Raw genomic sequence first — 22,228 nt, 5'->3', positions numbered from 1 at the left:
AACTGTATAGCACAGGGAACTCTACTCAGAGCTCTGTGGTGACTTAAATGGGAAGGAAATCCAAAAAAGAGAAGATATATGTATATGTATAGCTGATTCACTTTGCTGAAGAGTGGAAACTGACACAACATTGTAAAGGAACTATACTCCAATTAAAAAAAAAAAAAAAGACTCCCGTTACCAGCCTGCCTGGTCCAGAGCCCCGGGCTACTTTGGAGGACAGAGGCAGGGCTTGGGTTATCTCTGTCTTTACACCCCAATTCTCCTTGCTCCCATCCTAAGCACCTCTCCCTTGGAACATTTTCCGGGAGTGGGGTGCCAGGGCCTAGCAGGAGGGCAGACTGGAAGGAGGAAGGAAAATTGCCCCGGGGCTGGGGCCGATGGAGGGGAATCAAGGCTGAGGTCCTTGTCTAAAGTCAGGGTTAGGACTCGTGGGCAGGGTCAAAGAATAGGAGAAGTAAGGGAAGGTATTCCGGACCCAGAATTCCTAACCAGCCCCTCCATGTGTCCTCTGCTGGAGCCTGAGCCAGTCCTTCTCCTGCCTGGAGGTAGCCAGCAGCCTGTACACAACCAGAAAACCCTGGTTCCCAACAAGTGCTTTGGAGCATGGTCATATCCAATCCACCATCTCTGCTGCATTCCATTCACTACCACACTTGTGGTTCTTATAGTCGTATAAAAAATGTAAAATTAAGCAGGTGAGATGAATTTTAACAATATATTTTATTAACCCCATATTGCTAAGTTATCATTTCAACATGTGATGAACCTAAAAAATTCTTCTTCAGCTATTTTAATTTCTTCACACTCAGTCTTCAGTACCTGGTGTGTTTCTTACCCATGCGGCACATCTCAGTTCAGACTGTCCACGTCCTGGTGGGGTCAAGAGCCACATGTGCCCAGAAGCCACCAAAGTGGACAGCACAGCTCTCCAGAAACAGGCTGCAATTCAAATAATTTCCAGCTAAACAGAAAATAGCATCCAACCCCACCCCCACTCCACCTTCTCCCCTCCTGTCCCCAGAGCACATGGGCCCTGGCTCCTTTGCTCTCTTGGGGCCACTGACTCCTCTGTCCAGGTAAGGAGACCCACATGAGCCCCTGCCTGTGCTGCCTGGGCCCCTGCCCAGACCCCAGTCCTTGGCCAGCCCCACCCCATGCTCCAGGGGACCAGGGGCTGTAGCCAGGCAGGAACATCACCAGGCAACGGGCCTCGAGGGAGAGCTCGGATCTCCTGCACCTGCCTGCCAGCCTCCCCGGGTGCTCACGGGAGGGGTGAGGCGGGGCGGGGCGCTGCCTGCCTCCTGCCTCCTGGGTTGCCTCTGGCCTGTTTACCTGGGCTCAGTCACAGTGCTGTCCCCCACCCAGCAGGAAGCCCATGGAGCCTGGGGCCACAGGCCACAGGGGACAAGGGCCAGACACCCCGGCCATGGCTGTGGGTCATTGATCCCAGGCTGGCTGGGTGGGGGCGGGGAGACGTTGGCCTGGACAAACAGAGGCTCTGAGGCCTGTGTGCAGGCCTGGCACCCACCCGCCACTCCCAAAGGTAAGCGGGGACCTCCAAGACAGGAGATCAGGACCTAGGAATGAGCCGGTGACAGCGTCCACCTGGAGAGTCGGGCCTGGTTCCCTGGGGCAGCAGCCAACTGCTCTGCTCTGAGACCTGGTCTGCTGGGCCCCATGGGCCAGAGAGTGACCGGGTGAGCCAAAGGTGAGGAGACTGTAGAGCTGGGGAGAGGCACAGGGCAGTGGAGGGGCTACAGGTTCTGGGGTCTGGGGGGCCCAGGGCTCAGCTGTGGCTGGTTGCCTCTGGGGCAGGCACGGGGCAGGGGAGAGGCCTGGTTGGCCAGGCTGAAGACCCCACCCTCATTCTGGGCTGGACAAGCTGCCCCCTCCATACTCAGGTACCCCACCTGCGGTTTCTGGTACGGGAGACAGGCCCAGAGCTCCCCACTGCACTAAACAGGCGGCGCGCTCAGAGCTGAATGTAGCTCTGTGTGTGCGTGTGTGTGTGTGTGTGTGTGTACACAAGCATGTACCTAGCCATTTGTATATCACAGATCGCTATGCATGGACTTCAGCCTGCTTCCATTGGTGTACATCTGTGTGTGAGTTTAGGAGTGTGTGGAAGGGACTTTCACCCCTTCCCCTACACTTGGGGACTCAGTCAGAGCAGCTCGTGGTGGGGGTGAACTCTAGGCCTGAATGGCCTCCCCAGTAGGTCCTAGATCAGAATCCCCACCCCGCTCTGCTCTGTCTATCCTGGGGGAGTGACCCGAGTAAGTCCTTTTCTCTATATATATACTTTGGTTTTCCCAACCATTAAGTAGAGAAAACAAGTTTGCTGGAGGAGAAATAGAATTTGATGATGTCGGTGTCCAGCATGGGCTGGCACACAGGAGGAACAACCGTCCGGCCCTAGAGAGCTCAGCCTCCCGTGGGCAGACCGAGGACCTGCAATGACCAGAAGGGACGGAGGGAGTGAGGAGCAGGTTCCGGGCTAGTGTCTAGGTTCTTGGATCAAGGGAGAAGCCTCAGATCCTGTGGCAGTTGGGGTATACCCAGTCCCTCTCCCCAGGGGCTCTCCGACAAGGGGGACACAGAGAATGCCCCAAGATGAACTGTGCATTGATGGGAGAAGCCCAGGAAGCTTCAGAGGAGCAGCCGCCCCCCCAGGGCACTCTGGGAGAGCTGCCAGGAGTGGGTAAGAGCTGAGCAGAGGTGTGAAGGGGCCAGGTCAGGAGGTCCAGCCCAGAGAGGAGGAAGAAAGTCAGGTGGTGAGCAAGAACTTTCAGGGTTCAAAACACATTCCTGTGAAGCTCTTCACCCAAAGCTGGCTAAGAACCCTAGATCTGGAAAAGCTTTTTACCATCTTCATTTTAAGAATCAGTCACGGGGAAGCCCAATATCATTAGGATGCAACAAGGGTAAAGTGGAAGAGGGGCCAAAGGAGGCAGAAAAGAGTTGGCCACACATGCACCCAGCACCCTGGCTGCATGGGAAGGAACCATGTTCTGCTCTCTGAGCAGGGTATGCAGGGCAAATAGAATAAAGCCCCTGCTCCAGTACAGCCGGGGAGGAGACTGACCAGGGACACAGAAGCGTATCAGGCAATTTCAGTCCTGAAAAGAGCCATAAAGAAAGATGCAGCCAAGAGAGGGGAGCAGTCAGGGAAGGTCTCAGTGAAGAGGTAACATTTGAGTAAAGACTTGAAGGAGTTAAAGGAGCAGGTCATGAGGCAAGACAGAAGGAAAATCATTTCTTGCAGAGGGAACAGCAAGTGCAAAGGCCCTGAGGTATCCTGTACTCCTTGTGGTGAAGATCTGGCCAGGAGCTGGGTATAGGTGCAGCCGAGGGAGAGAGAGGACAGAAAGGTACACAAGGGCCATGTCATGGAGGCCCTGGTGGGCTGTGACAAGGGCTTTGGGCTCTGTTCTAGGCGGGGCTTGTGAGCAGGATGCATGGTGAAGACCACTCTGGTGGTTGTGTGGGAACTGGCTGGTGAGGGTGGCCAGATGACTGGCTGGTATAGGAGTCAAGGTGATAGATGATATTGACCTGGATGGCGGTGGGAGCCACAGAGGTGCCAAGAAGGGGTTGGGTTCTGAGAGCAGTTGGAAGATAGAGCCACAGACTTTTATGGTGACTGGATCTAAAAGCAATGGAAGAGTCATCATATAATAATAGTAAAAGACAGGAGGCTGGGGTCATCTTCACAACTGTCAATTGTCACGATTGTCCGCCTCCTGCTGGACTGTCAGCCCCAAGAGGCTGGGAATGAGGTCTCTTATATTCACCAGTGTGACCCCCGGTGCCTAGCACAGAGCCTGACACCAAGCAGGTGCTCAACAGACACAGAGGGGCCTGATAGCTGAACCCTGGACCCCAGAAACCGGCACCACCTCCGTGACCCAGCTCCAAGCCTCACACGTCCTGCTTCCCAGAGGCAGCAAGATGTGAAAGAGAGCACTGCACTGGGAGTCTAGATAACTGGGGCTCTACTCATCTAGTCTTTTTTTTTAAGTTTTATTTTTGAAAAATTTAATTCAGTTTTTGCTCACCCATTCTTTTATGAACCATTCATTCAAGTGGCAGGCCCTGTGCTGGGTTCTACGAGGATCCAGAAGTGAATAAGGCACAGTCTTGCCTTTCTTGTAGAGAAGAGAAAACAAAGCCAAAAGCCAGGCAGATTGCTGATCTTGACCAAGGGCTGCCTAGGGGAGGAAGTGGCTTACTCTCCAAGGCCCTGGGCCCCATCACTGGGCCGTTGACCTTGGAGCTGGCATTGAGGGGTCCCATCGTCCTTCAGGCAGAGGATGTGGCTATACAAAGGCACACCTTGTAAACTTGCAGGGTGATGTGTGTGATGAAAGTAGGGCTATGGGGGCGAAGGCAGCAGCCTGTCCATGGAGGGTCTTGGGTGCCTCAGCTAGGGGTCTGGAGGTGGCTGGGGGCCTTGAGAGGACTCTGAGCATGTGAATGGTTGGAGTTGGGCAGGGAGAGCTCTCTGCTGACAACATGGAAGAGGTGCTGGAGGCAGAGATGGGAGGCAGAGAGGGCATTAGGAGAGTGCCCTGGGAGTCCAGGTGGGAGGTGATGGGGAGCCCAGGTGTGTTCCTCACCTGCCCCACCAATTTGGGCTGTGTCAGATCTTGGGTCTGTGATACTCAGAGTTCCCCCAGATGAATGTGAGTGTCATTAATGAGGGAGGCAAAAGCCAGGGAGTAAAGGCAGTGCTTGGGGTATGGGGGGAGGAAGGGGGCGCCTACTGAGCATCCTACCTGGGACTACTCCCCTCTGGGTCTCCTGTATCAGATCTATGACCTTCTCTGAGCCTCAGTTTCCCCTTGTACCCTGATAATGTGTGAGGCAGTGAAGCATGGTGGTGAGGGCATCATCCTGGAGACAAATAGCATGGGTTTGCAGCCTGACTCTGCTGTTGACCAACTGCAGGATCTCAGTCAAGTTCCTCAATCTCTCTGTGCCTCAACTTTCCCACCTGTAAAATGGGGATGGATAATAACAGACCCTATCCCCCAAGAGTCCACAGAAGGCTTACACGAGACAGTGCTTATAAAACACTGGAAAGTGAAAGTGCTAGTCACTCAGTCATGTCTGACTCTTTGCAACCCCATGGACTATAGCCCACTAGGTTCCTCTATTGATGGAATTTTCCAGGCAAGAAGTGGGATGCCATTTCCTTCTCCAGGGCATCTTCCCAATCCAGGGATCAAACCTGCCTCTCCTGCACCAGCAGATGGATTCTTTATCTTTTGAGCCACCAGGAAAATCACTAAAGCACTGGAAAAAACAATTCAAATAAACGTCAGTCGTGGTCACCTCTGTGCTCTCCGAGTCCCCAGTAGGTCCTTGGTGATCCAGACTCAGTAAAATAGGGATGTGGCTCTCTGGCAGAGGGAGTGGACTTAGGGCCTAGAGAGGGAAGGAACTGGCCCATCACAGGGTTTTCCTGGCTCTAGTCACTCCACTCAGCTCCTGGGGGCAGCCACTTTCACCTGGGGTGCCTTGGACACTCTGAGCAGTGGGCAGGGCTGTCCACCCATTGCGGGATCTTTACTATCCATGGTCATGGCCCCATGAAAGCCAGCAGGGCCTGGCCTGTGTGTAAGAAGTCCTCTGGTGGAGGGGAGTCCTACACCCAGTTGAGAATGGCCAACAGTCGCCTCCTTTCCTTGCATCCATGGAGGCCAGTTAAGAGATCCATGTGCCTGGAGCCAGACATCCTTGACTGAGAACCTTCAAGCATCACAAATGAGCCCTGTTTTCAGAAACCCTTTGTGTGAAAACCCAAGACACAACCCAAAGAACTCCTCTGCCACACACACAGACACACACACACACACACACACACACCTGGGGATGTATTTTAAAGGTGCAATGGCCTTTGGGTTGTGGGAAGAAGAGGCTAATTTCTCAGAGGTGTGGGATCCTTGCTCTGCTGGTGGGCGGGCGAGTGAAGGGCCCTCTCTGGACTGTGGAAAACTTGCCCAAGAAGCCAAATAGCTCTCAGCAGTTTCCTGGAGGGTTTAGAAGGAGAGACAGCTGCAGGCCTGGGGCACAGAGAGGTGACATTCAGGTATTATTTCATCATGATTTGTTATTTAACACCTCATTTCCAGGAAGTGGCCCAGAGTAACGGAAAGATCAGGGAGTCAGACACCAGGGCTTGACCCCCACTTATCTGCTACGTAACCTTTGGTGAGTGGCTTAGCCACCCTGGGCTTCAGTTTTTCCATCTGAAAAATGGGGCTGGTTGCCAACATCAGACATTCATATTGCATTGATAAAAATGAGGCTAGGAAATCCCTGGACTGAGTTGTTGCTAAAACATTCTGGGTCTCAGTCTTCTCCTCTGTTCAATGAGTGCAGAACCTTGAAAGGCATTTGGAGGTTAAGCAAGAAAATACAAGTAGAGTGTCTACAGAGAGAAGACCTGAGGAAGAGGAATGCATGGGGAAGATGGTCCTCACATCCCAGAGACCAGAGGATTAAAGGGAGTGATATCTATGAACTGTCTTGTGTAGACACTACATGAATATTAATTTTCTAATATTTTTCTAATATTAAATTTTATTCGAATTTTCTTTTCGAATATTAGTTTTTATCTCCTTCCTCCGCCCCTAAGATACTTTGGACAGTGGGGTCACAAGAAGGGTGTTGCTCCTTTGAGGGCAGTCCCTGGCTCAACACAGAGCTGACTCAGGACTTCTAGGCAGGAAGGGCCAAGTAAATGAATTGCATAGATGTTGTGGAAGCTTTGCTGTTGAGAACCAAGAGCAAGGAAAAAGCATCCCTTTAATGGAAGAGAAGCCAAGGCTAGGAAATCCCAAGAGCAGGAGGAATTGCTTTATAGAAACATTTATGCCATGTATGCACCCCAGTTCCATCTGAGGGTACAGCCGTGGGGGTGGGGTTTAGGTAGTGAAATGTCTTTCTCTCCCCTGATGCCAGATGCAAAGGTAGGGGTTCCTGCTGGCCACCTGGGGTGAGCCGCTCCGAGGCGTGCTTCCCTCCTTTGGGAGCTGGCTCAGGGCCCACTTTCAATTACTGGTACCTGGCATTATGACCCTGCTCCTCCAAAAGGCAGAGGTGCTGTCTTACTTCTCTACAAGGCTAGCATTCAGCAAAGGCTCCCTTGCAAATGCCAGGCTGTGTCCAACCCTGGTCTGTTTCCTTGCCAGGATGCCCACGGCCAAGGCCCCCGAAGCAGCTGGCGGGCAGGGCGATGGAGGTGATGGTGAAGAGGCAGAGCCGGAAGGGATGTTCAAGGACCCCAAGGACACGAAGAGAAAAGTCCGAGGCTACCTCCGCCTGGCTCCCCTGTGGCTGGCTCTGGTCGCGTTGGCTTCAGTGGGGGTCCTGCTCTGGTATTTCCTAGGTAACCACATGGGCCCCTGGGAGAGGCACCTGGGGAGAACTTAGGGTGGTCGAAGGGGCACAACAGGACAGACCAGGATTCCAGGCTCAACAACACCTGGAAACTCACTGTGTACCCTTGGACATGCACTTCTCTTGGAGTCTCCCTTCCTGTATTGTAAGATGGTGGTGCAAGATCCTTTCTGGTGCCAAGCTGCCCCTAACTCCCAGCAGCTGAGGAAGAAGCGCTCTTCCAGTTCTTGTAAACTGATAAGCTATAGGAGTGTAAGCATTGCCTCCCCTTACCTGCACCCTCCTGGGTTGCCCCTGGGCTTGGAGCCAGCTGGCTCAGTTGGAGGAGGCCCAGTGGTGCTAGTGGTGCCTGACCAATTAGTGTTTCTGCTCACTTGAGTCCAATCTGGCAGCTCTTCTGGGTGGGGGGACCTTGGCTCTATCATCTCTGAGTCTCCAGGACCCGGCAGGAGTTGGGATTAAGGGGAGGGGTACCCAGGACTCAGGTGTCCAGGGCAGTGTCCATGCATGCCGATGGCTTTATACCCCAGCCTGAACACACCTGGAATTCAACCCAGAGGGAAATGGGGGCAACAATGTCCAGAGCAGGTGCGTCTCCCCATGTCCTGAATTTAGGCCCTCTGTCTCTGGTATCACAGCTCTCAATCAGTTTGTTGGGGCCCCAGGAGCAACTAGCCTCTATTCTGGGTCCATTCGTCCATCCTTCATTCATTCAGTACTGACCACCTCCTAGATACATCAGCTCTGTGCAGGTTCTGGAGACAGTCCCTGCCCTCAGCATAAAGTCTGCCATGTGTTAGGACAGAGCAAGCTGAGGGGACCCAACAGAACCCTGGCAGGGAGAGCCCACCTTGCCCAAGAGATCAGAGACCTCCCATTATGCACTCTGCAAAAGTTAGACCATTTTCTTACTGACTGCATCTCCTGGTGGAATTTCAGGTCCATTGAAAGGAATGGGGACTCACTTTGGAGCAGCCATTGGGGAGAGCAGCCTACGCCCGACTCCAAAGGGAGTTGAGGTAGGGGGTGTTCTAGAACCAGCCCCTGGGCCAAAGCTGTTAGGAAGCCTGGGTCTGACACTCACCCACTTGCCGTGATGCTGGGTGGATTGTGATTCTGCTTAGAACCGAGCAACGCGGGCTAAGAGTGGAAGCTGTGTGCATTTCACCACCGGCAGGAAGCCAGCATCCCTAATAGCACAGGGCTGCCAAGGCCTCCTTAGGCTGCAGGATAATTAGTCTTTAGGGGAAACTGCAGAGCACCAAGCTGGGGCGGTGGGACGGGGTGGGGGTGGGGGCAGGCACTCACCTGCCAATTGTCTTCACAGCGTCTGATTTCTCCTGGTTAGACTTCTGAAGTGAATCACCCCAATGGGGGTAGAGGATGCTCCATGGGGCTGAGGACCCAGGGGGTGAGAGCTCCTTCCAGCTGGGGGAAGGCAACCATCTCCCCAGAGGGATGCAGGTAGAAGAGCACTTTAGGAGATGTTTGAATAGTTTCTCCCATCCTGGGCCAGGCGGTGCTCCGGATATTGGGCACTGGGGAGGGGATGGGCCACAGACATGTCCTGTCTGGTCTGGAAGGAGAGATGGACAAGAGGCCTATTATACTGGATCAGGATAAGCCTGAAGTGAGGCGCAAACGTCTGACCCAGTGGCCCAGGAAAGGATAGGGTGAGGGCTGGCTTCCCAAGCCCAGTGGGCCCTGGGCTGGCCCACTCAGATCCGGGTAGCGAGGCCCTTCACGCTGCTCAGCTGTATTGCCCTGGTCCTTTCCCTCTCCTGCTCTCCGGGGCCACAGTTTTATGCTTTCTTCTCAAACTCTCCCATATCCCCCACCCACTCTGCCTCCTGCTTCAACAAGAAAATGGAACCACTCAGAAGAGAGGCCCTATAGATGCTCTCCCAGCTGTACCCATGTGCTCTGCATGGGTACCCACCACCATCCGCATGGGTGAACCAGCCCTGCCTTTCCTAAAGCCAGATGTGGGACATCCCTGATAGCTCTGTGGTTAAACTCTGGGCTCCCCATGCAGAGGGCGCAGGTTCGATTCCTGGTCAGAGAACCAGATCCCACATGCTGTGTGGTGCGTCAGGGGGTGGGGAACAAACCAACCAGACAAACAAAAGGCCTTGTAAAGCCTGCTGTCCTCCCAGCCTGCCCATGCAGTGGCCCTGCTCCAGCCATGGCCCCTCTCTCCTCTGGGGGCCCCATCCATCAGTGGACAGTGCTTCTCTTCGCTTCTGTATTCAGTCCCTCTGGTCTCCCCACCCCCGCCAGCCATTTCTCAGATTCCTTTTGTAGCAAACTCCTGGTGTTTCAAAACACTGTGCCCTCCAGTTCTACACCTCTGTCTGGTACCCTTTCCAATCTGACTCCCTGCCCCCCACCCCCCACAACCCCAAGAGTACTTGTCACGGTCACTGCTGAATCCGGTGGCCAGTCCTCATGGCATTTGACCTGCAGGCAGCACTTGACTGGGTACCTCATCCCCTCCTCCTCGAAACACTTTCCTCACTTGGCTTCCGAGGCACCCACACTTTCTTTGTCCTCAGCTCGTGATGGCTTCTCCTCTGTGTCTTTGCTGTTGGAAGGACTTTCCTCCCCTCTGCCTCCATTTGTGCCCTTACCCTCTGATGATTCCCAAATTTGCATTTCCAGCCCTTGAGCTCCACTGTGAAATGGGAGGGTGGGAGGGTGGGGAGGGCGCTGTTCTTCCTCCAGGATGTCTAAGGGTATTTCAGACCTCACTGAGAGTTAACTTTTCTAAATTGTCAGTCTGCCTTTGGAGTATATTTTGAAGGGGGCTTTAACTTTTTAATTGATTTGTACCAGTTGTTAACATAAAATGATATTGAACTATTGATTTTCCATATCTCTGAGGCAATGTGTCTTTATAGATAAGTTTTTCAGAAGTTTGAGATTTTGAGAAATGATTGTAACTTTATGGTATCATCATTAGTGACCTGGACTTCGCTGGTGGTCCTGTGGTTAAGACTGTTTCCACTGCAGGAGGTTTTGGTTCAATCCCTGGTCAGGGAAGTTCTGCATACCTTGCAGTGTGCCAAAAAAATAAAAAAGAAAATCGTGAACTAAGAAAATCCTTTAAAATTGAGAAAAATGGAGAGAACACCCCAGGTGGTGGTCATTTTATCCTTCCCATGTTCCCCCTTACTCCCCTTTCTTTTACTGCCCAGCCCCCATTTGCCAGCCAGCAAACCCCAAATATACCCTGACCCCAATCACTTCTCTCTTCCCTGCGCAGCCTGGTCAGGCTCCCCTGGACCACTCACACTGGGACAGCTGCAGGAGCCTCCTGTAGGTCCCCATGCTTCTGCCCTGGCCTGCTTACAGCCTGTTCACAACACAAAGGCAGAAGGATTGCTTTGTAAAGTGAATCAAATCATCAGACTTCTTTGCTTAAAGCCTCCCATGGCTCCCATCTCACTCAGAGCAAAAATCAAAGTCCTCCCCGGGTTGCAAGGTCCTATGTGACCCTTCGCCCACCATCTTATCTCCTTCTGCTTTCCCCTTGCTCAAATCTTTGCTGTTCCTCAAACACGGCAGACAAGCTCCTGCCTCAGGGCCTTTGCACTTGCCAGTATGCTGCCTGGAATACTCTTTCCGTCGGTTAACATCCACTTGGCCAACACCAGTTTCCTCCTCTCTGGCCTCCATGTTGCAGCAACCCTTGATTTCCACACCACTTAACACCTCTAACATGTTATGTCCTGTGTTCGCTGTTTATTGTCTTTCTTGTTAGACTACAAGTTGTTAAGGACAGGTTTGGTTTTGTTGTTGTTATTTGTTCACTGTCCTACCAGTATATTCCCATGTATTCTAGGCCAGTCCCTAAACATAGCAGGTTCTCAATAAATATGTGTTGAATGAATGAATGAATGACTGAATAAGGATAGAAGAAAGTCCAGGCTGTGAATCTGTTGTCTTCACATCAGTCAAAATGATCTTTGTAAAACGGAAATCTGATGACATCATCCCTGATTTTAAACCTTTCATGGTTTCCCTTGTTCATCAGGGAAAGACCAAAATCCCGCCCTGTTGATGTCTCAGCCTCTTATTACCCCGGTCTGATTGCTCCAGCCAAACAGCCCCGTTGTGGAGATTTTGCACATGCTATTCCTTCTGCCCTGAAGATATTCCCCTGCTTCCCCTCTTTTTAATTTAGTCTCCATTCCTCCTGTCTCAGATGGAGTGTCACCCTGGCCTAGGGCTTTCCATTCCCCTCAATAGCACCTTGTGTTTCTCCTTTAAGACATCCTGGCAGATGAATCCCACAGGCTGTATGGCTACTGGGGGAAAGTCTATCTTACCCATCACTGTCAGGGCCATGTGGGGACACCTGTCTGTCTTGGTTTACTAGCGTACCCTTCATAGTAGGTGCAGCCTGGACAACACAGAGGTGCTAAATCAAGAACTTGACCTTCTGGGCCCATGTGGGTTTCTTGGTATCCATGTCCTGGACCGATCACTGGGTCAACTTCTGCCTGGGAGCCCCTGGGACACCACCCACCTGTGGGCCTCTGTCCTCCCTGGCTCCGTGGGGCCAATTGTCACTACACAAACTCTGAATGACAACGACAAAGATGATGGTAGTGATGATGGTGCCTTGGAGGCCCAGGATGCTGGAGGCTGTGCTGAGGGTTCAGGGTGGCAGGAGAAGGAGTAGGGCACACAGGAACCATCCCCATCTACTCCCTTGGTTAACCTTTGCTGGTTTCTTCCTGGGCAGGGTACAAGGCAGAGGTGACGGTCAGCCAGGTGTACTCAGGCAGCCTCCGTGTGCTCAATCGCCACTTCTCCCAGGACCTTGCCCGCCGGGAGTCCAGTGCCTTCCGCAGTGAAACTGCCAAAGCTCAGAAGATGGTAGGAAGGATGGCGGGGACGAGAAGGGAGAGGGGAGGGGCCTGATCATGTCCAGCCAGTGGGTGAAACCATCCAGAACGGTCATTAGGATCAGAGTTCTGCTCTAGGCACTATGGAAGGGAGACAGTGGAGACTGGTTGGGAAAGCTAGTGGACTCTGGGGTCAAATTGCACTTGGATTAAATCCTGATTTTGCCACTTAGTAGAAGCATGACCTTTGAAAATTAGGGCAGCGTAAGGATGCTGCCAGGACTCACCCACACCCCTTCTCCTCCTAGCAATGGCTTACTGCACTGGGGATGGTCTCCCTTGCAGCCAGCACCCTGTCCAGCAGGGTGGGCTGGAAGTGCTGAGGAGTAATTCCCAGCAGCAACCCTCAGGCACAAGAGACAGAGAAAGTGGATCCCTCAGTTCTTGGTGAGAGCAGTTCTGAAGATGCGCCCATAGTCTCTCGGGCTTCCCTCATAGCTCAGTCGGTCTCGGCAATGCAGGAGACCCAGGTTCAATCCCTGGGTCGGGAAGATCCCCTGGAGAAGGAAATGGCAACCCACTCCAGTATTCTTGCCTGGAGAATCTCATGGACAGAGGAGCCTGGTAGGTTCCCAGTCCACGGAGTCACAAGAGTCAGACATGACTCAATGACTAAACCATCACCTCCACCACAGTCTCTCAGAGATCCCTGCTGGATCTGCTCCTCAGCCACCCACAGCTCTGCCCAGAACCTTCGCAGCCATGTTGGCTGCCTTCCTGCCTGTCTCCTTCCCCACTAGTGCGTCTTGGAATCACCTGCAAATAAACCACTTGCCTCAGGACCTGCTTCCGGGAGACCCACCCAAGACTCTCTTTCCTTTTCTACAGAGTGGAGAGATAACAACAGTGCCTGTCTGCGGGGCTGTCGTGGGGCTAAAATGAGAGCATGTGGATGTTAGCTCTGTGCCATTCAGAGCTCTTTAAGAACCCATGATCCTGCATTCCACCCCGCAGCAGCACTGCCATTGAACATGTGCGAAGACCAACTGTCTGAGCCCCTGTGGCTGGTGGTTGGGCCTAAGGAGGGGATTCAGAAGCCCAGGGGGAGCTTCTCAGAGTCAAGGAGTGATCTGATGGAGGGGGAGAAGCCACTGGTAGTCTGGTCAAGTTCAGAGCTAGTGGAAGGGGCAGGCAGATTCTTTACCTCTGAGCCACCAGGGAAGCCCACCTGTGTGCAGGGGGAGGGAAATAAAGACTGAATGAGGTTTCTTCCCTATCGTGGCCATTACCCGCTGTGTGACCATGGGCAAGCCTCTCTATCCTATAGATTCCTCAGTCAAGGAGGGCTGTGGGAGGGTCAAAGGGTATCCCAGGGTAGGAGAGGGTTTCTGCAGAGCGTCATGAGGGGACTCTGATTGTTTTCCCTCCTTTTAGCTCAAGGAGCTCATTGCCAGCACCCGCCTAGGTACTTACTACAACTCCAGTGCCGTCTACTCCTTTGGGTGAGTCTTCTTGCACACCCCCCACCCTCATCAGCCTTTGCTAGAGCCTTTGACTCGAAGAATGGGAGGAGATGCTGTAGGCTTCTGATGCAACACCTTCATGTTTTAAAATGGGGAAACTGAGACACAGAGAGGAAACTTGGATTCCTGCATGTGACCTCCCTTCACTGAACTTGGTTTTCTCATCTGTAGAATGGAAACAATGGTGTGACAAGGATTATACTAGACAGTGACTGTGGTGTCTTTATCAAGGGCCTGACAGGTATCAGATGAGACCACGGAGAAGTAGTAGGGGTGGGGAGTGCAGTGGTCCCATTCACTTATAACATAGTCTGTGGCATATAACCTAACCTCTCACGCCTCAGTTTCCTCATCTGTGAAATGGGTGGGCCTCTCCAAAGCTCCTCCCTCAGAGGGTGTTAGGTTTCCACGTGAAGATGAAAAGGGATGCCTGGCTCCACGCCCATCACATGAGCCACAGTTGCCATCCCCCTCTAACTCCCACCAGGAGCAGGGGGCTGGGTGGGGCCCACACTCCAGGCTCCTCCCCCAGCCCCTCTCACTTCCGCCTGCCCCAGGGAGGGACCATTCACCTGCTTCTTCTGGTTCATCCTCCAAATCCCGGAGCACCGCCGGCCAATGCTGAGCCCCGACGTGGTGCGGGCCCTGCTGGCGGAGGAGCTTCTGTCCGCGGCCAACAGTTCGGTCCCCGCTCCCTACCGGACCGAGTACGAGGTGGACCCCGAGGGTCTGGTGATCCTGGGTCAGTACTGGAGACGAGGAACATGGGACGGTCTGGCGAGGCCCAGCAAGCCTGCCTCCAGGGATGGGATGCTTTCGGGATGGCCCCTCCCACCCCCCAACCCCAGTGGTCAGGAGCCAGGACTGAGGGGTGGGTCTTGGGGGACGGTGGGCAATCAGGGTCAATCTCAGACAGGCTCTGATAACCTCTTCTGTTTTTATTTTCATTTCGTTTATTTATTCTCTCTGTTCATTTGTTTGTTCATTTCCTTTTAACAGAAGCCAGCGTGAAAGACATAGTTGCACTGAATTCCACGCTGGGTACGCCACTTTGGTTTTTCCTCCCCACTTTCCTTTTGAGTTGGTATTTTTCTCGGTTTGGCTGAGTGTCAGGGGTCCACACGGCTTCTCTGGGGGCAAGGGGCACTGGTCTGGTGTCACCCAAGGGGCACGATAATAGACTCAGTGACAGGTCCTGAGCAGGGCTGGGGGCCTCTGGGGGGAGGAGGTGTTGTGCACATGTGAACAAAGTGTGTATTTGCACAAAAGCGTGTGTGTTTCATGTGTGGGGTGTGAGTGAGTAGCAGATTTAGTTGCACATCAATGTGATCCTGCTTTTCTCTCATGGAATTCCATTTCTTCTGTTTTGAAATCTTATGTTTCCACTGATGGTAGAAAATAATCTTGTCGATTTGAGGTATATCAGTCACTTTGGCTTTGAAACTTGGTCTTGGAGCTATTTCTGTCACAGGTAAGGATACTCCCTCCATCTTTTCCTTCCCTTTCTCAGGCAGTCGGGCTCATCTGTCTTCTCCTCCCACCCCATCCCATGCTATTGCCAGAGTCACCTTGTGCTGGAGCCAAGAGGCTCCAGTCTTCCAACTGAGCCCTGGGAAGCAAAGCACCAGCAGGGCCACCAGCGAATGCTGTCCACGTCTTAGGCTGTGTGACTACTGACTTCCGGAAATGGGCAGTGCACCACCTGGGCTACTGTACCCTGCGGCTCTGAGCAAGAGCTCCTTAATTCCCAGATTCTTCTTCTTCTACTTAGGGAGGAAGAGTTGAAATCCTTCTATGACCTTCTTGTTCTCCCATGTGGCTGGTCAAAGGCTTATTTCCTTGGTAGATGGAGGTGATGGGGTCAAAGGACAGTTTTCAAATACTGAAAATCATGATTCTCATACAAAGATATGAGTACATGTCAAAGATTTGTTTAACTCATTGATGAGGGAAGCAGTAGGGTTTTCCTTCATGTCTAAAGGAGAGCACAAGAAATTAATCTGTCTATATTTATTGATATGCATCATGTAACACCACATTGGTGCACATGCTGCCCTGATCCTTGGTCTCAGACAGGCCTTTCCGTTGCGCTTGCCTGTGCTGAGTGTTCACATGTGCCCAGGTTTCTGGCAGTTGCTTTATAATTATCTTTATTCGGTTCAGTACATGTCTAGAGCCCCTGCCCTCCCAGAGCACAGCGTCTCATGGGGCAAGGATGACAATTCAAGTCCTCTAAGTAGGCTTTGGGGGCACTTTCTCCCTGCCAGGCCCCATGCTGGCTCTGGAGACACCAGCTGACCGTGTCCTCACCCCTGCCCTCAGAGGAGCTCCGAGCCCCCATGAGGGAGACAAACACATAAACAGAATCTCACAACACCAAGTGCCAGGGCAAGAATAGAGGTCCCAGGGGCAGTGCAGAAAGGGAGCCATTCTGCCCTGGGACAGAGGTGGACCCCCGGGGCTGTGATCCAAAGCAGAGGAAGGGATGTGTCTCTAGAGGGAGGAAGGAGTGCTCCTGACTAGAGAGGTCCTGGAAGGCTTCCTGGAGGAGGGAGGCTCAGGATTGGAGGATAGGTAGGAGTCTGTCAGATCCTGCAGTGAAAGGACACTCTGGGTAGAGGGAGGAGCATGAGCAAAGGGCAGCGAGGGGAATACACAGGAGCTTCATTTACTTTCTCCCGGGCTCCCTAAAGGTGTTTCTGATGATCAACAGAGACAAGAACTCCCCTAAATCAGCTTCATACAAAAAAGTAATTATTAAAGCAGCAAAAGCAAGCATCAGCTTGGAGCAATATTGCAAGAATACAAATGCCTGGGAACAGCCGGGAACCTCTTCCCAGGCTCCCTCTCCCTTCCCGTTGGCAATGTCAGAGGTTTCTCCCTGGAGAGATCAGCTCCACAGCTGGGGTCAGGATGGCCAGGGGTCAGGACGAGAGAGCTGAGCAAGTGGCAGGCAGCAGTCAGAGCAAAGCCTGTTCGTTCACCTCTGTACCCTTCCTGGTTCTCAGAACCAAGCAGAGAAGGAGGTGGGACAGGGATTAGCATTATGTCCGTTTGACAGAACTCAGAGTGGCTGAACAACTGATGCAGAGTCACACAGCAGATGGGAGGTGGTGCCAGGACAATCACACAGAGGGTGAACTCCCTGCACACCAGGCTGCCTCTCACATCCGGGGCTCACTCCCACATCCCTTCTGCTTCCTGGCAGAGCATGCATCATCCCTTCTTCAAAGCTCAAGGTGAGGTTTAAATGACATACTTATGGCCCAGGTTCACTGCTGGTCCTTGGAGCCTAAGTCAAGCACACGGTAGGTGCTCAACAACTGTGATGAGTGAATGAATGGTATAGCTAATACTGCTATGCAAGGTCTAGCACTGCATTCAAAGCTCATGGAGAACCGCTAGAGAGGAAGGAAGCACAGTGGGGGTGTGGATGTAGACAGGTGTGATGGAGAAGGAGGTGTGGAGCGAGGGCAACCAGTGGGACAGGTTACATCTGAGCCTCAAGTGTAACTGACTGAAGGGTGAGAAGTCATAGGAGTTTCTTCCCAGCTCCACCTTCTCCCTTTCCCCCACACCTACCTAAAGAAGAATGGTCACTACATGTATTGAGCACCTGCTATGTGCAAGGCTTCCCAGGTGACTCAGTGGTAAAGAATCTGCCTGCAATGCAGAAGACCCAGGTTCGATCCCTGGGTCAGGAAGATTCTCTGGAGAAGGAGATGGTAACCCACTCTAGTATTTTTGCCTAGAGAATTCCTTGGACAGAGGAGCCTGGTGGGCTATAGTCCATGGGGTTGCAAAGAGTCGGACACGACTGAAGCGACTGAGCATGCATGCATGTGCAAGGCACTATGTTGAGTGTTCAAACATGCACCCTCCTTAAGCTTTGTGACAATCTAGCAAAGATCATCACTGCCTCCATTCTATAGAGGAAAAAATTGAGGCCCAAGAAAGATCAGATGGAGATTAGGTAAACCTAGATCTGCCTGGCCCAGGTCTGTAAAATGGGGACAATAATAGAAGCTATTTCATGGAGCTATTGAATGAGATGGTGAGTGTATGGCCCTTGGTTCACTTCTAGGCATGTATCAAAATGCTTGCTAAGTGCCATCTGTTTCATTCCTGCTGTTTGATGATCACTAGCTTGAGCTGACTTCCTCTACCTTGCTGCCTCCCAGCCCCACTGGAACACACTCCTTTCTCTCCATCCGAAATGCAGCCCTGAGCCTGCTCCCCTTATTGCTGGGCCATCCTGCTGGTCTCCTGGTTTCCTTGACATTGCTCTCAGCAGCCGGAGGAGTCTGTGACCCAAGCCCGATCGTGTCCCAGCCTTACCTAACCTTCCATGGCTCTCATGGCCGCAGGACCAAAAGGCTTCTCCCTTGGGCACAAGGGGGGCCCTGCCTCCCTCCTCCAGCTTGCCCTCCTGCCTCCAAGTCCCCTGCCTACCCTAGCCTGCAGACCTTTGCTCACTCTGTGACGCACCCCCCACCCCCCCACCAGACTTCTCTGAGAGGCCTCACTTCCGAGATATTCCCCCCAGTGTCTATATATTTCCCTGCTGTTCTCATTACTCCCCAGCAGTTGACCGAAACTTTCTCTAGCATTCGCCTGGTTTGGTGAGCTCAGTGAGCATGAAGGGAATGAATGAATGAATGAACCAATGAACGAATATGTGGATGAGGAGGCTGGAGATGGAAGCATTGGGGAAACAGGAAGCTGGGACAGAGGGCCTCTGGGCTGACCCCCATCCAGCCACTCTCCCCACCCCACCCCTGCCTGGATGAGGACCTGGTGGGGCTGCCCCCTCAGCGGGTCCCTCCTCCCAGCTAACAGGGGTCAGGGGGCCTGTCCGTCTCCCCACTCCAGGCTGCTACCGCTACAGCTACGTGGGCCAGGGCCAGGTCCTCCGGCTGAAGGGGCCCGACACCCTGGCCTCCAGCTGCCTGTGGCACCTGCAGGGCCCCCAGGATCTCATGCTCAAACTCCGGCTCGAGTGGAAGCTGGCCGACTGCCGGGACCGGCTGGCCATGTATGATGTGGCGGGGCCTCTTGAGAGGAGGCTTATCACCTCGTGAGTCCCTGGGAAGGTGGTGGGCGGGAGGTTGGGAAGGGGGTGATGGTGTGAGGTCAAAGCCACACCCAGTGCTCTGAGACAAGGGGCAGGGTGACCCTGGGCCCTGGGCCATTTGGCATCTGGGAGACAGTGAGGCCAGAGGGAGATGGCGAGAGAAGAGTGGAAGTGTTTGTGTACTTTGGGTAACCCCCTTCCCCTCCTCCAGCCTGTTTCCCCATCTGTAACAAAGCAGTTGTACTAGAGGATCTCTAAGCTCAGCTCTGGGAGGTGACATGATCTTGTAAGAATACTCTGAAGGCTGGCAGTCCCCGACTTCTAACCCTACGCTACTGCTTCCTAGCTGTGTGCCCTAAGGCAAGTTACTTTGCCTTTCTGAACCTCAGTTTGCTCACCTGTAAAATGGGTACACAGCCATTCCTACCTTGCAGGGTTATTGAGAGGATTTCAATCAGATTCTGGGCCAATTCTTTACACACAGTAATGCTGTCCATTATTACCATACATTTGATGTATCCATTAAACCTCCAGCAGCTGCTAGCCATTATTACTTATCATTATATACAGTTTAGCTGGGGCTAGGTCACAAAGGGCATGGAATGCAAGGGATAATCTGATCTTTAATACTTGATAAGTGGGGAACTAATGGAAAGTTCTTGAGCAGAAGAGAACTTTAGGATAAGATGTGGAATGCAGAAGACAGGCAAGTAGTGGGCCATGGGGAAACCACGAAGGGGCTGGAAATGGCATTGGCCTCCAGGAGCCTGATTACCTCCCCACAGGGTGGAGGTGGGGCGGGGGACTACAGGAGGTTGGGGGAGACCCTGGGGCACCGGGCTGCTACCTCCTCTGTCCTGCTTGGACACCAGCTTCCAAGCCCGATGGGGGTGCGACCTGCATGTTCAGGTCCAGGGTAGTCCTGCAGGGTGAGCTGAGTGAGTTCTCCCCAGCCCCCTCCCCCAGGGCCTCTCTGATTCTCCAGGCTCTGAGGCTGCCTTCTCATCTGCAGCCCCACCCACTGCCATGTGCTGACCGCAGTCTGGGGTGTGCGTAGGCTGGGTTCCTGGAGGGCTCTGGGAAGCAGAGAAGCTAGACACCAGCTGATTTCCAGGCCTGATGAGGGTGGGGACACTTTAGGGCTTTTCCTGGGGCTTCTCCAAGTGCCCCCTTCAGCCTGCTGCTGGAGAGGGGATCTGACTGCTGTCAGGCCCTCAGAGAAGGTGTAAAATGATGGATCAGACAGGACTGGGGGGTCCTCAGACTTCTACCCCATACCATGAGGGGTGTACTTTAGTGGTGATGGGAACACAGAACGAGGGGCATAGGGTAGTAGGGGGAGCTGGTGGGGTCTCCATCAACCTTCACCTCGTTTTAGTTGCAACAAGGGCTCAGCTGCTTAAGTAAATAAAAGAAATCCCCAATATTACAAGTCAGGATTAAAGGCGACCTCTTATATTTTATGTCCCACCTCCTGAAGGAGAGGAGTAGTGGAGGCGGGGAGGGCATGGTATAAGAGGGTGGGGGGGCCCCCAGCAGTGAGAACAAACTGACGATGGCCAAAGCAGGAGGATCAGGGAGGGGTGAGCACCTCCTGGGCAAGCTGAGGCCAGGGGAAAGGACCCTTCCAGGACCCTGGGGCACCAAGACTCTCCTGGGGAAATTTCTGGGATTGCTCACTCTTCCCTCGCCAGTTGCAGGGTTCCCAGGGCTGGTGTGGATGGTGTTTCTGAGGCTGTGCTTAGGTTTCCTGCATTTGCCTGGGTGCCCGCAGTCCCCCCATTGCCATCCACTCACACCGGTCAAGTTCAGAGCTGGCACAGGGCGGGTAGGTAGTACCTCCCTGCTGGATGCCGGCGCACCCCCTCCAGGGGGGGCAGGGTTACTAGCTTCCTAGGAATTGGTCTACTGATGAGCACGGCTCCAGAGAATTCTGAGTCAAGAGGAAGTTTGGCAGAGGTTGGCCAAGAGTGAGGGAGGGGGAAGCCGGGAGCATCCTACCCTGAAATGGGTTGAACGGGGTAACAGATAGAGGGAGTGCCAGCCGCTATCACAGGCAGTGCCCAGCATGGGTCCGTCTGTGCTGTGGACCCAGAGTGGGGCCTTGGCAGCTTCATGAGCCTCAGTTTCCCCACCTGGTAACCAAGCAGTTAACCTTGACAATCCCTGAAGAACTTTATCATGGTTGACATTCCTCTGAGTCTAGAATTCTAAGATATGGTTATTTCTCCTGTGCCTCCCCCAAGCCAAGCTCTGGGTAGAGTCCTGGGGTACCCAGGGGACCACCAGACTGTACACTTGTCTTCTCTCTGTTCTAGCCAGGAGAGCCAGGAGTTAGGTATGGTCATCCAGAGGGCATGGCCCCCATAGGTGCCAGTCTGGTCTTGCAGGGCATAGTCTGGGCACTCAGGGGTCACGGGGATTCTGAGGGGGCTGGAGGGGTGCTGTGGGACAGGAGTCGGCAGTCACAGTGGAATTGTAAGCTCCAGAAGTCTGGGAAACCCCTTGTCATCTCTCCCCTGAGGAGCTGGCCTGACCCTTATAGGGCCTCTGGTCAGCCCCCTGGCCAGAGAGGGTCAGACACCTGCCTGAGGACACACAGCAGCCTGGCCGTAGACTCAGATGTACAGGCTCCCAGTCCCTCCTCATCTGTTCCTCTGGGCAGCCCACAGCCCTCCTGGATGTCCTTCCCAGGCCCCGCCCCTCCTCGTCGCCTCTCTCTGTCCCACCAGGGTCTATGGCTGCAGTCGCCAGGAGCCCGTGGTGGAGGTCCTAGCATCAGGCGCCATCATGGCAGTGGTCTGGAAGAAGGGCCTTCACAGCTACTACGACCCCTTCGTGCTCTCCGTGCAGCCTGTGACCTTCCAGGGTGAGGGCTCAGGAGTCCTTTGGGGAGGAGAGGGGCTCAGCGGCAGGAGTCGGGGTGCTCCTTGGGCTTGCCTTCCCCTTCTTTGCTCTGGTTGGTGATGGGGAGGGAAGGTTCTGGAAGCATCTCTGCTCTGTAAACTCACACCCACCCCTCTGAGCCCCTTTATCTCTCTCTGTTCTGGCTCCATTTCCCCCAACTGCTCCATCACCCCCTCCCCTGTCCCCCATCCTTTCTCCCTCCTCCTCAGCTCATCCTCTCTCCTGCCCTCTTGCAGACAACCTGTGTCTGTCCTACCTCCTCTCTCTTCTCTCCCTCGTCTTGGCTGTCTCCTCTCCCGGTCTCCTCCCCTACCCTCCTCCCTCTGAGCGTGGAGAGTGGGGTCCCCCAGATGACCCTCTCACACTAAAGGTCAGTGCATTTGTCCCTGGAGATGGCGGGGGAAGGGTTTTCAGCGGATTCATGGGAAAGGGTGCCTGGGCTGTCCCTCTGAGCCTTCCCC

The 22,228-nt window shown here is 53.5% G+C and overlaps 1 protein-coding gene across 3 annotated transcripts in view; it reads left to right on the top strand.

Moving 5' to 3' along the window:
• Positions 1-1,358: 1,358 nt before the first annotated feature.
• Positions 1,359-22,228, top strand: part of TMPRSS6 (transmembrane serine protease 6) — a 39,172-nt gene continuing 18,302 nt past the window's right edge. Inside the window, exons 1-8 of one of the 3 annotated variants that reach the window (XM_043441530.1) lie at positions 1,359-1,546; positions 7,203-7,399; positions 12,161-12,294; positions 13,698-13,765; positions 14,344-14,528; positions 14,786-14,827; positions 18,659-18,863; positions 21,593-21,729. In XM_043441530.1, the coding sequence (XP_043297465.1) occupies positions 7,204-7,399; positions 12,161-12,294; positions 13,698-13,765; positions 14,344-14,528; positions 14,786-14,827; positions 18,659-18,863; positions 21,593-21,729 (967 nt within the window). In that variant the 5' untranslated portion in view covers positions 1,359-1,546; position 7,203. Of the gene's footprint in view, positions 1,712-7,202; positions 7,400-12,160; positions 12,295-13,697; positions 13,766-14,343; positions 14,529-14,785; positions 14,828-18,658; positions 18,864-21,592; positions 21,730-22,228 lie in introns of all 3 variants that reach the window. The other 2 variants (XM_043441528.1, XM_043441529.1) reach the window with 2 other exon arrangements.

Source organism: Cervus canadensis, chromosome 21 (genome assembly GCF_019320065.1).
Source record: "Cervus canadensis isolate Bull #8, Minnesota chromosome 21, ASM1932006v1, whole genome shotgun sequence".
Lineage (NCBI taxonomy): Eukaryota > Metazoa > Chordata > Mammalia > Artiodactyla > Cervidae > Cervus > Cervus canadensis.
Note: the sequence above shows the minus strand (reverse complement) of the source record. Positions and strands in the feature narration are given on the sequence as shown.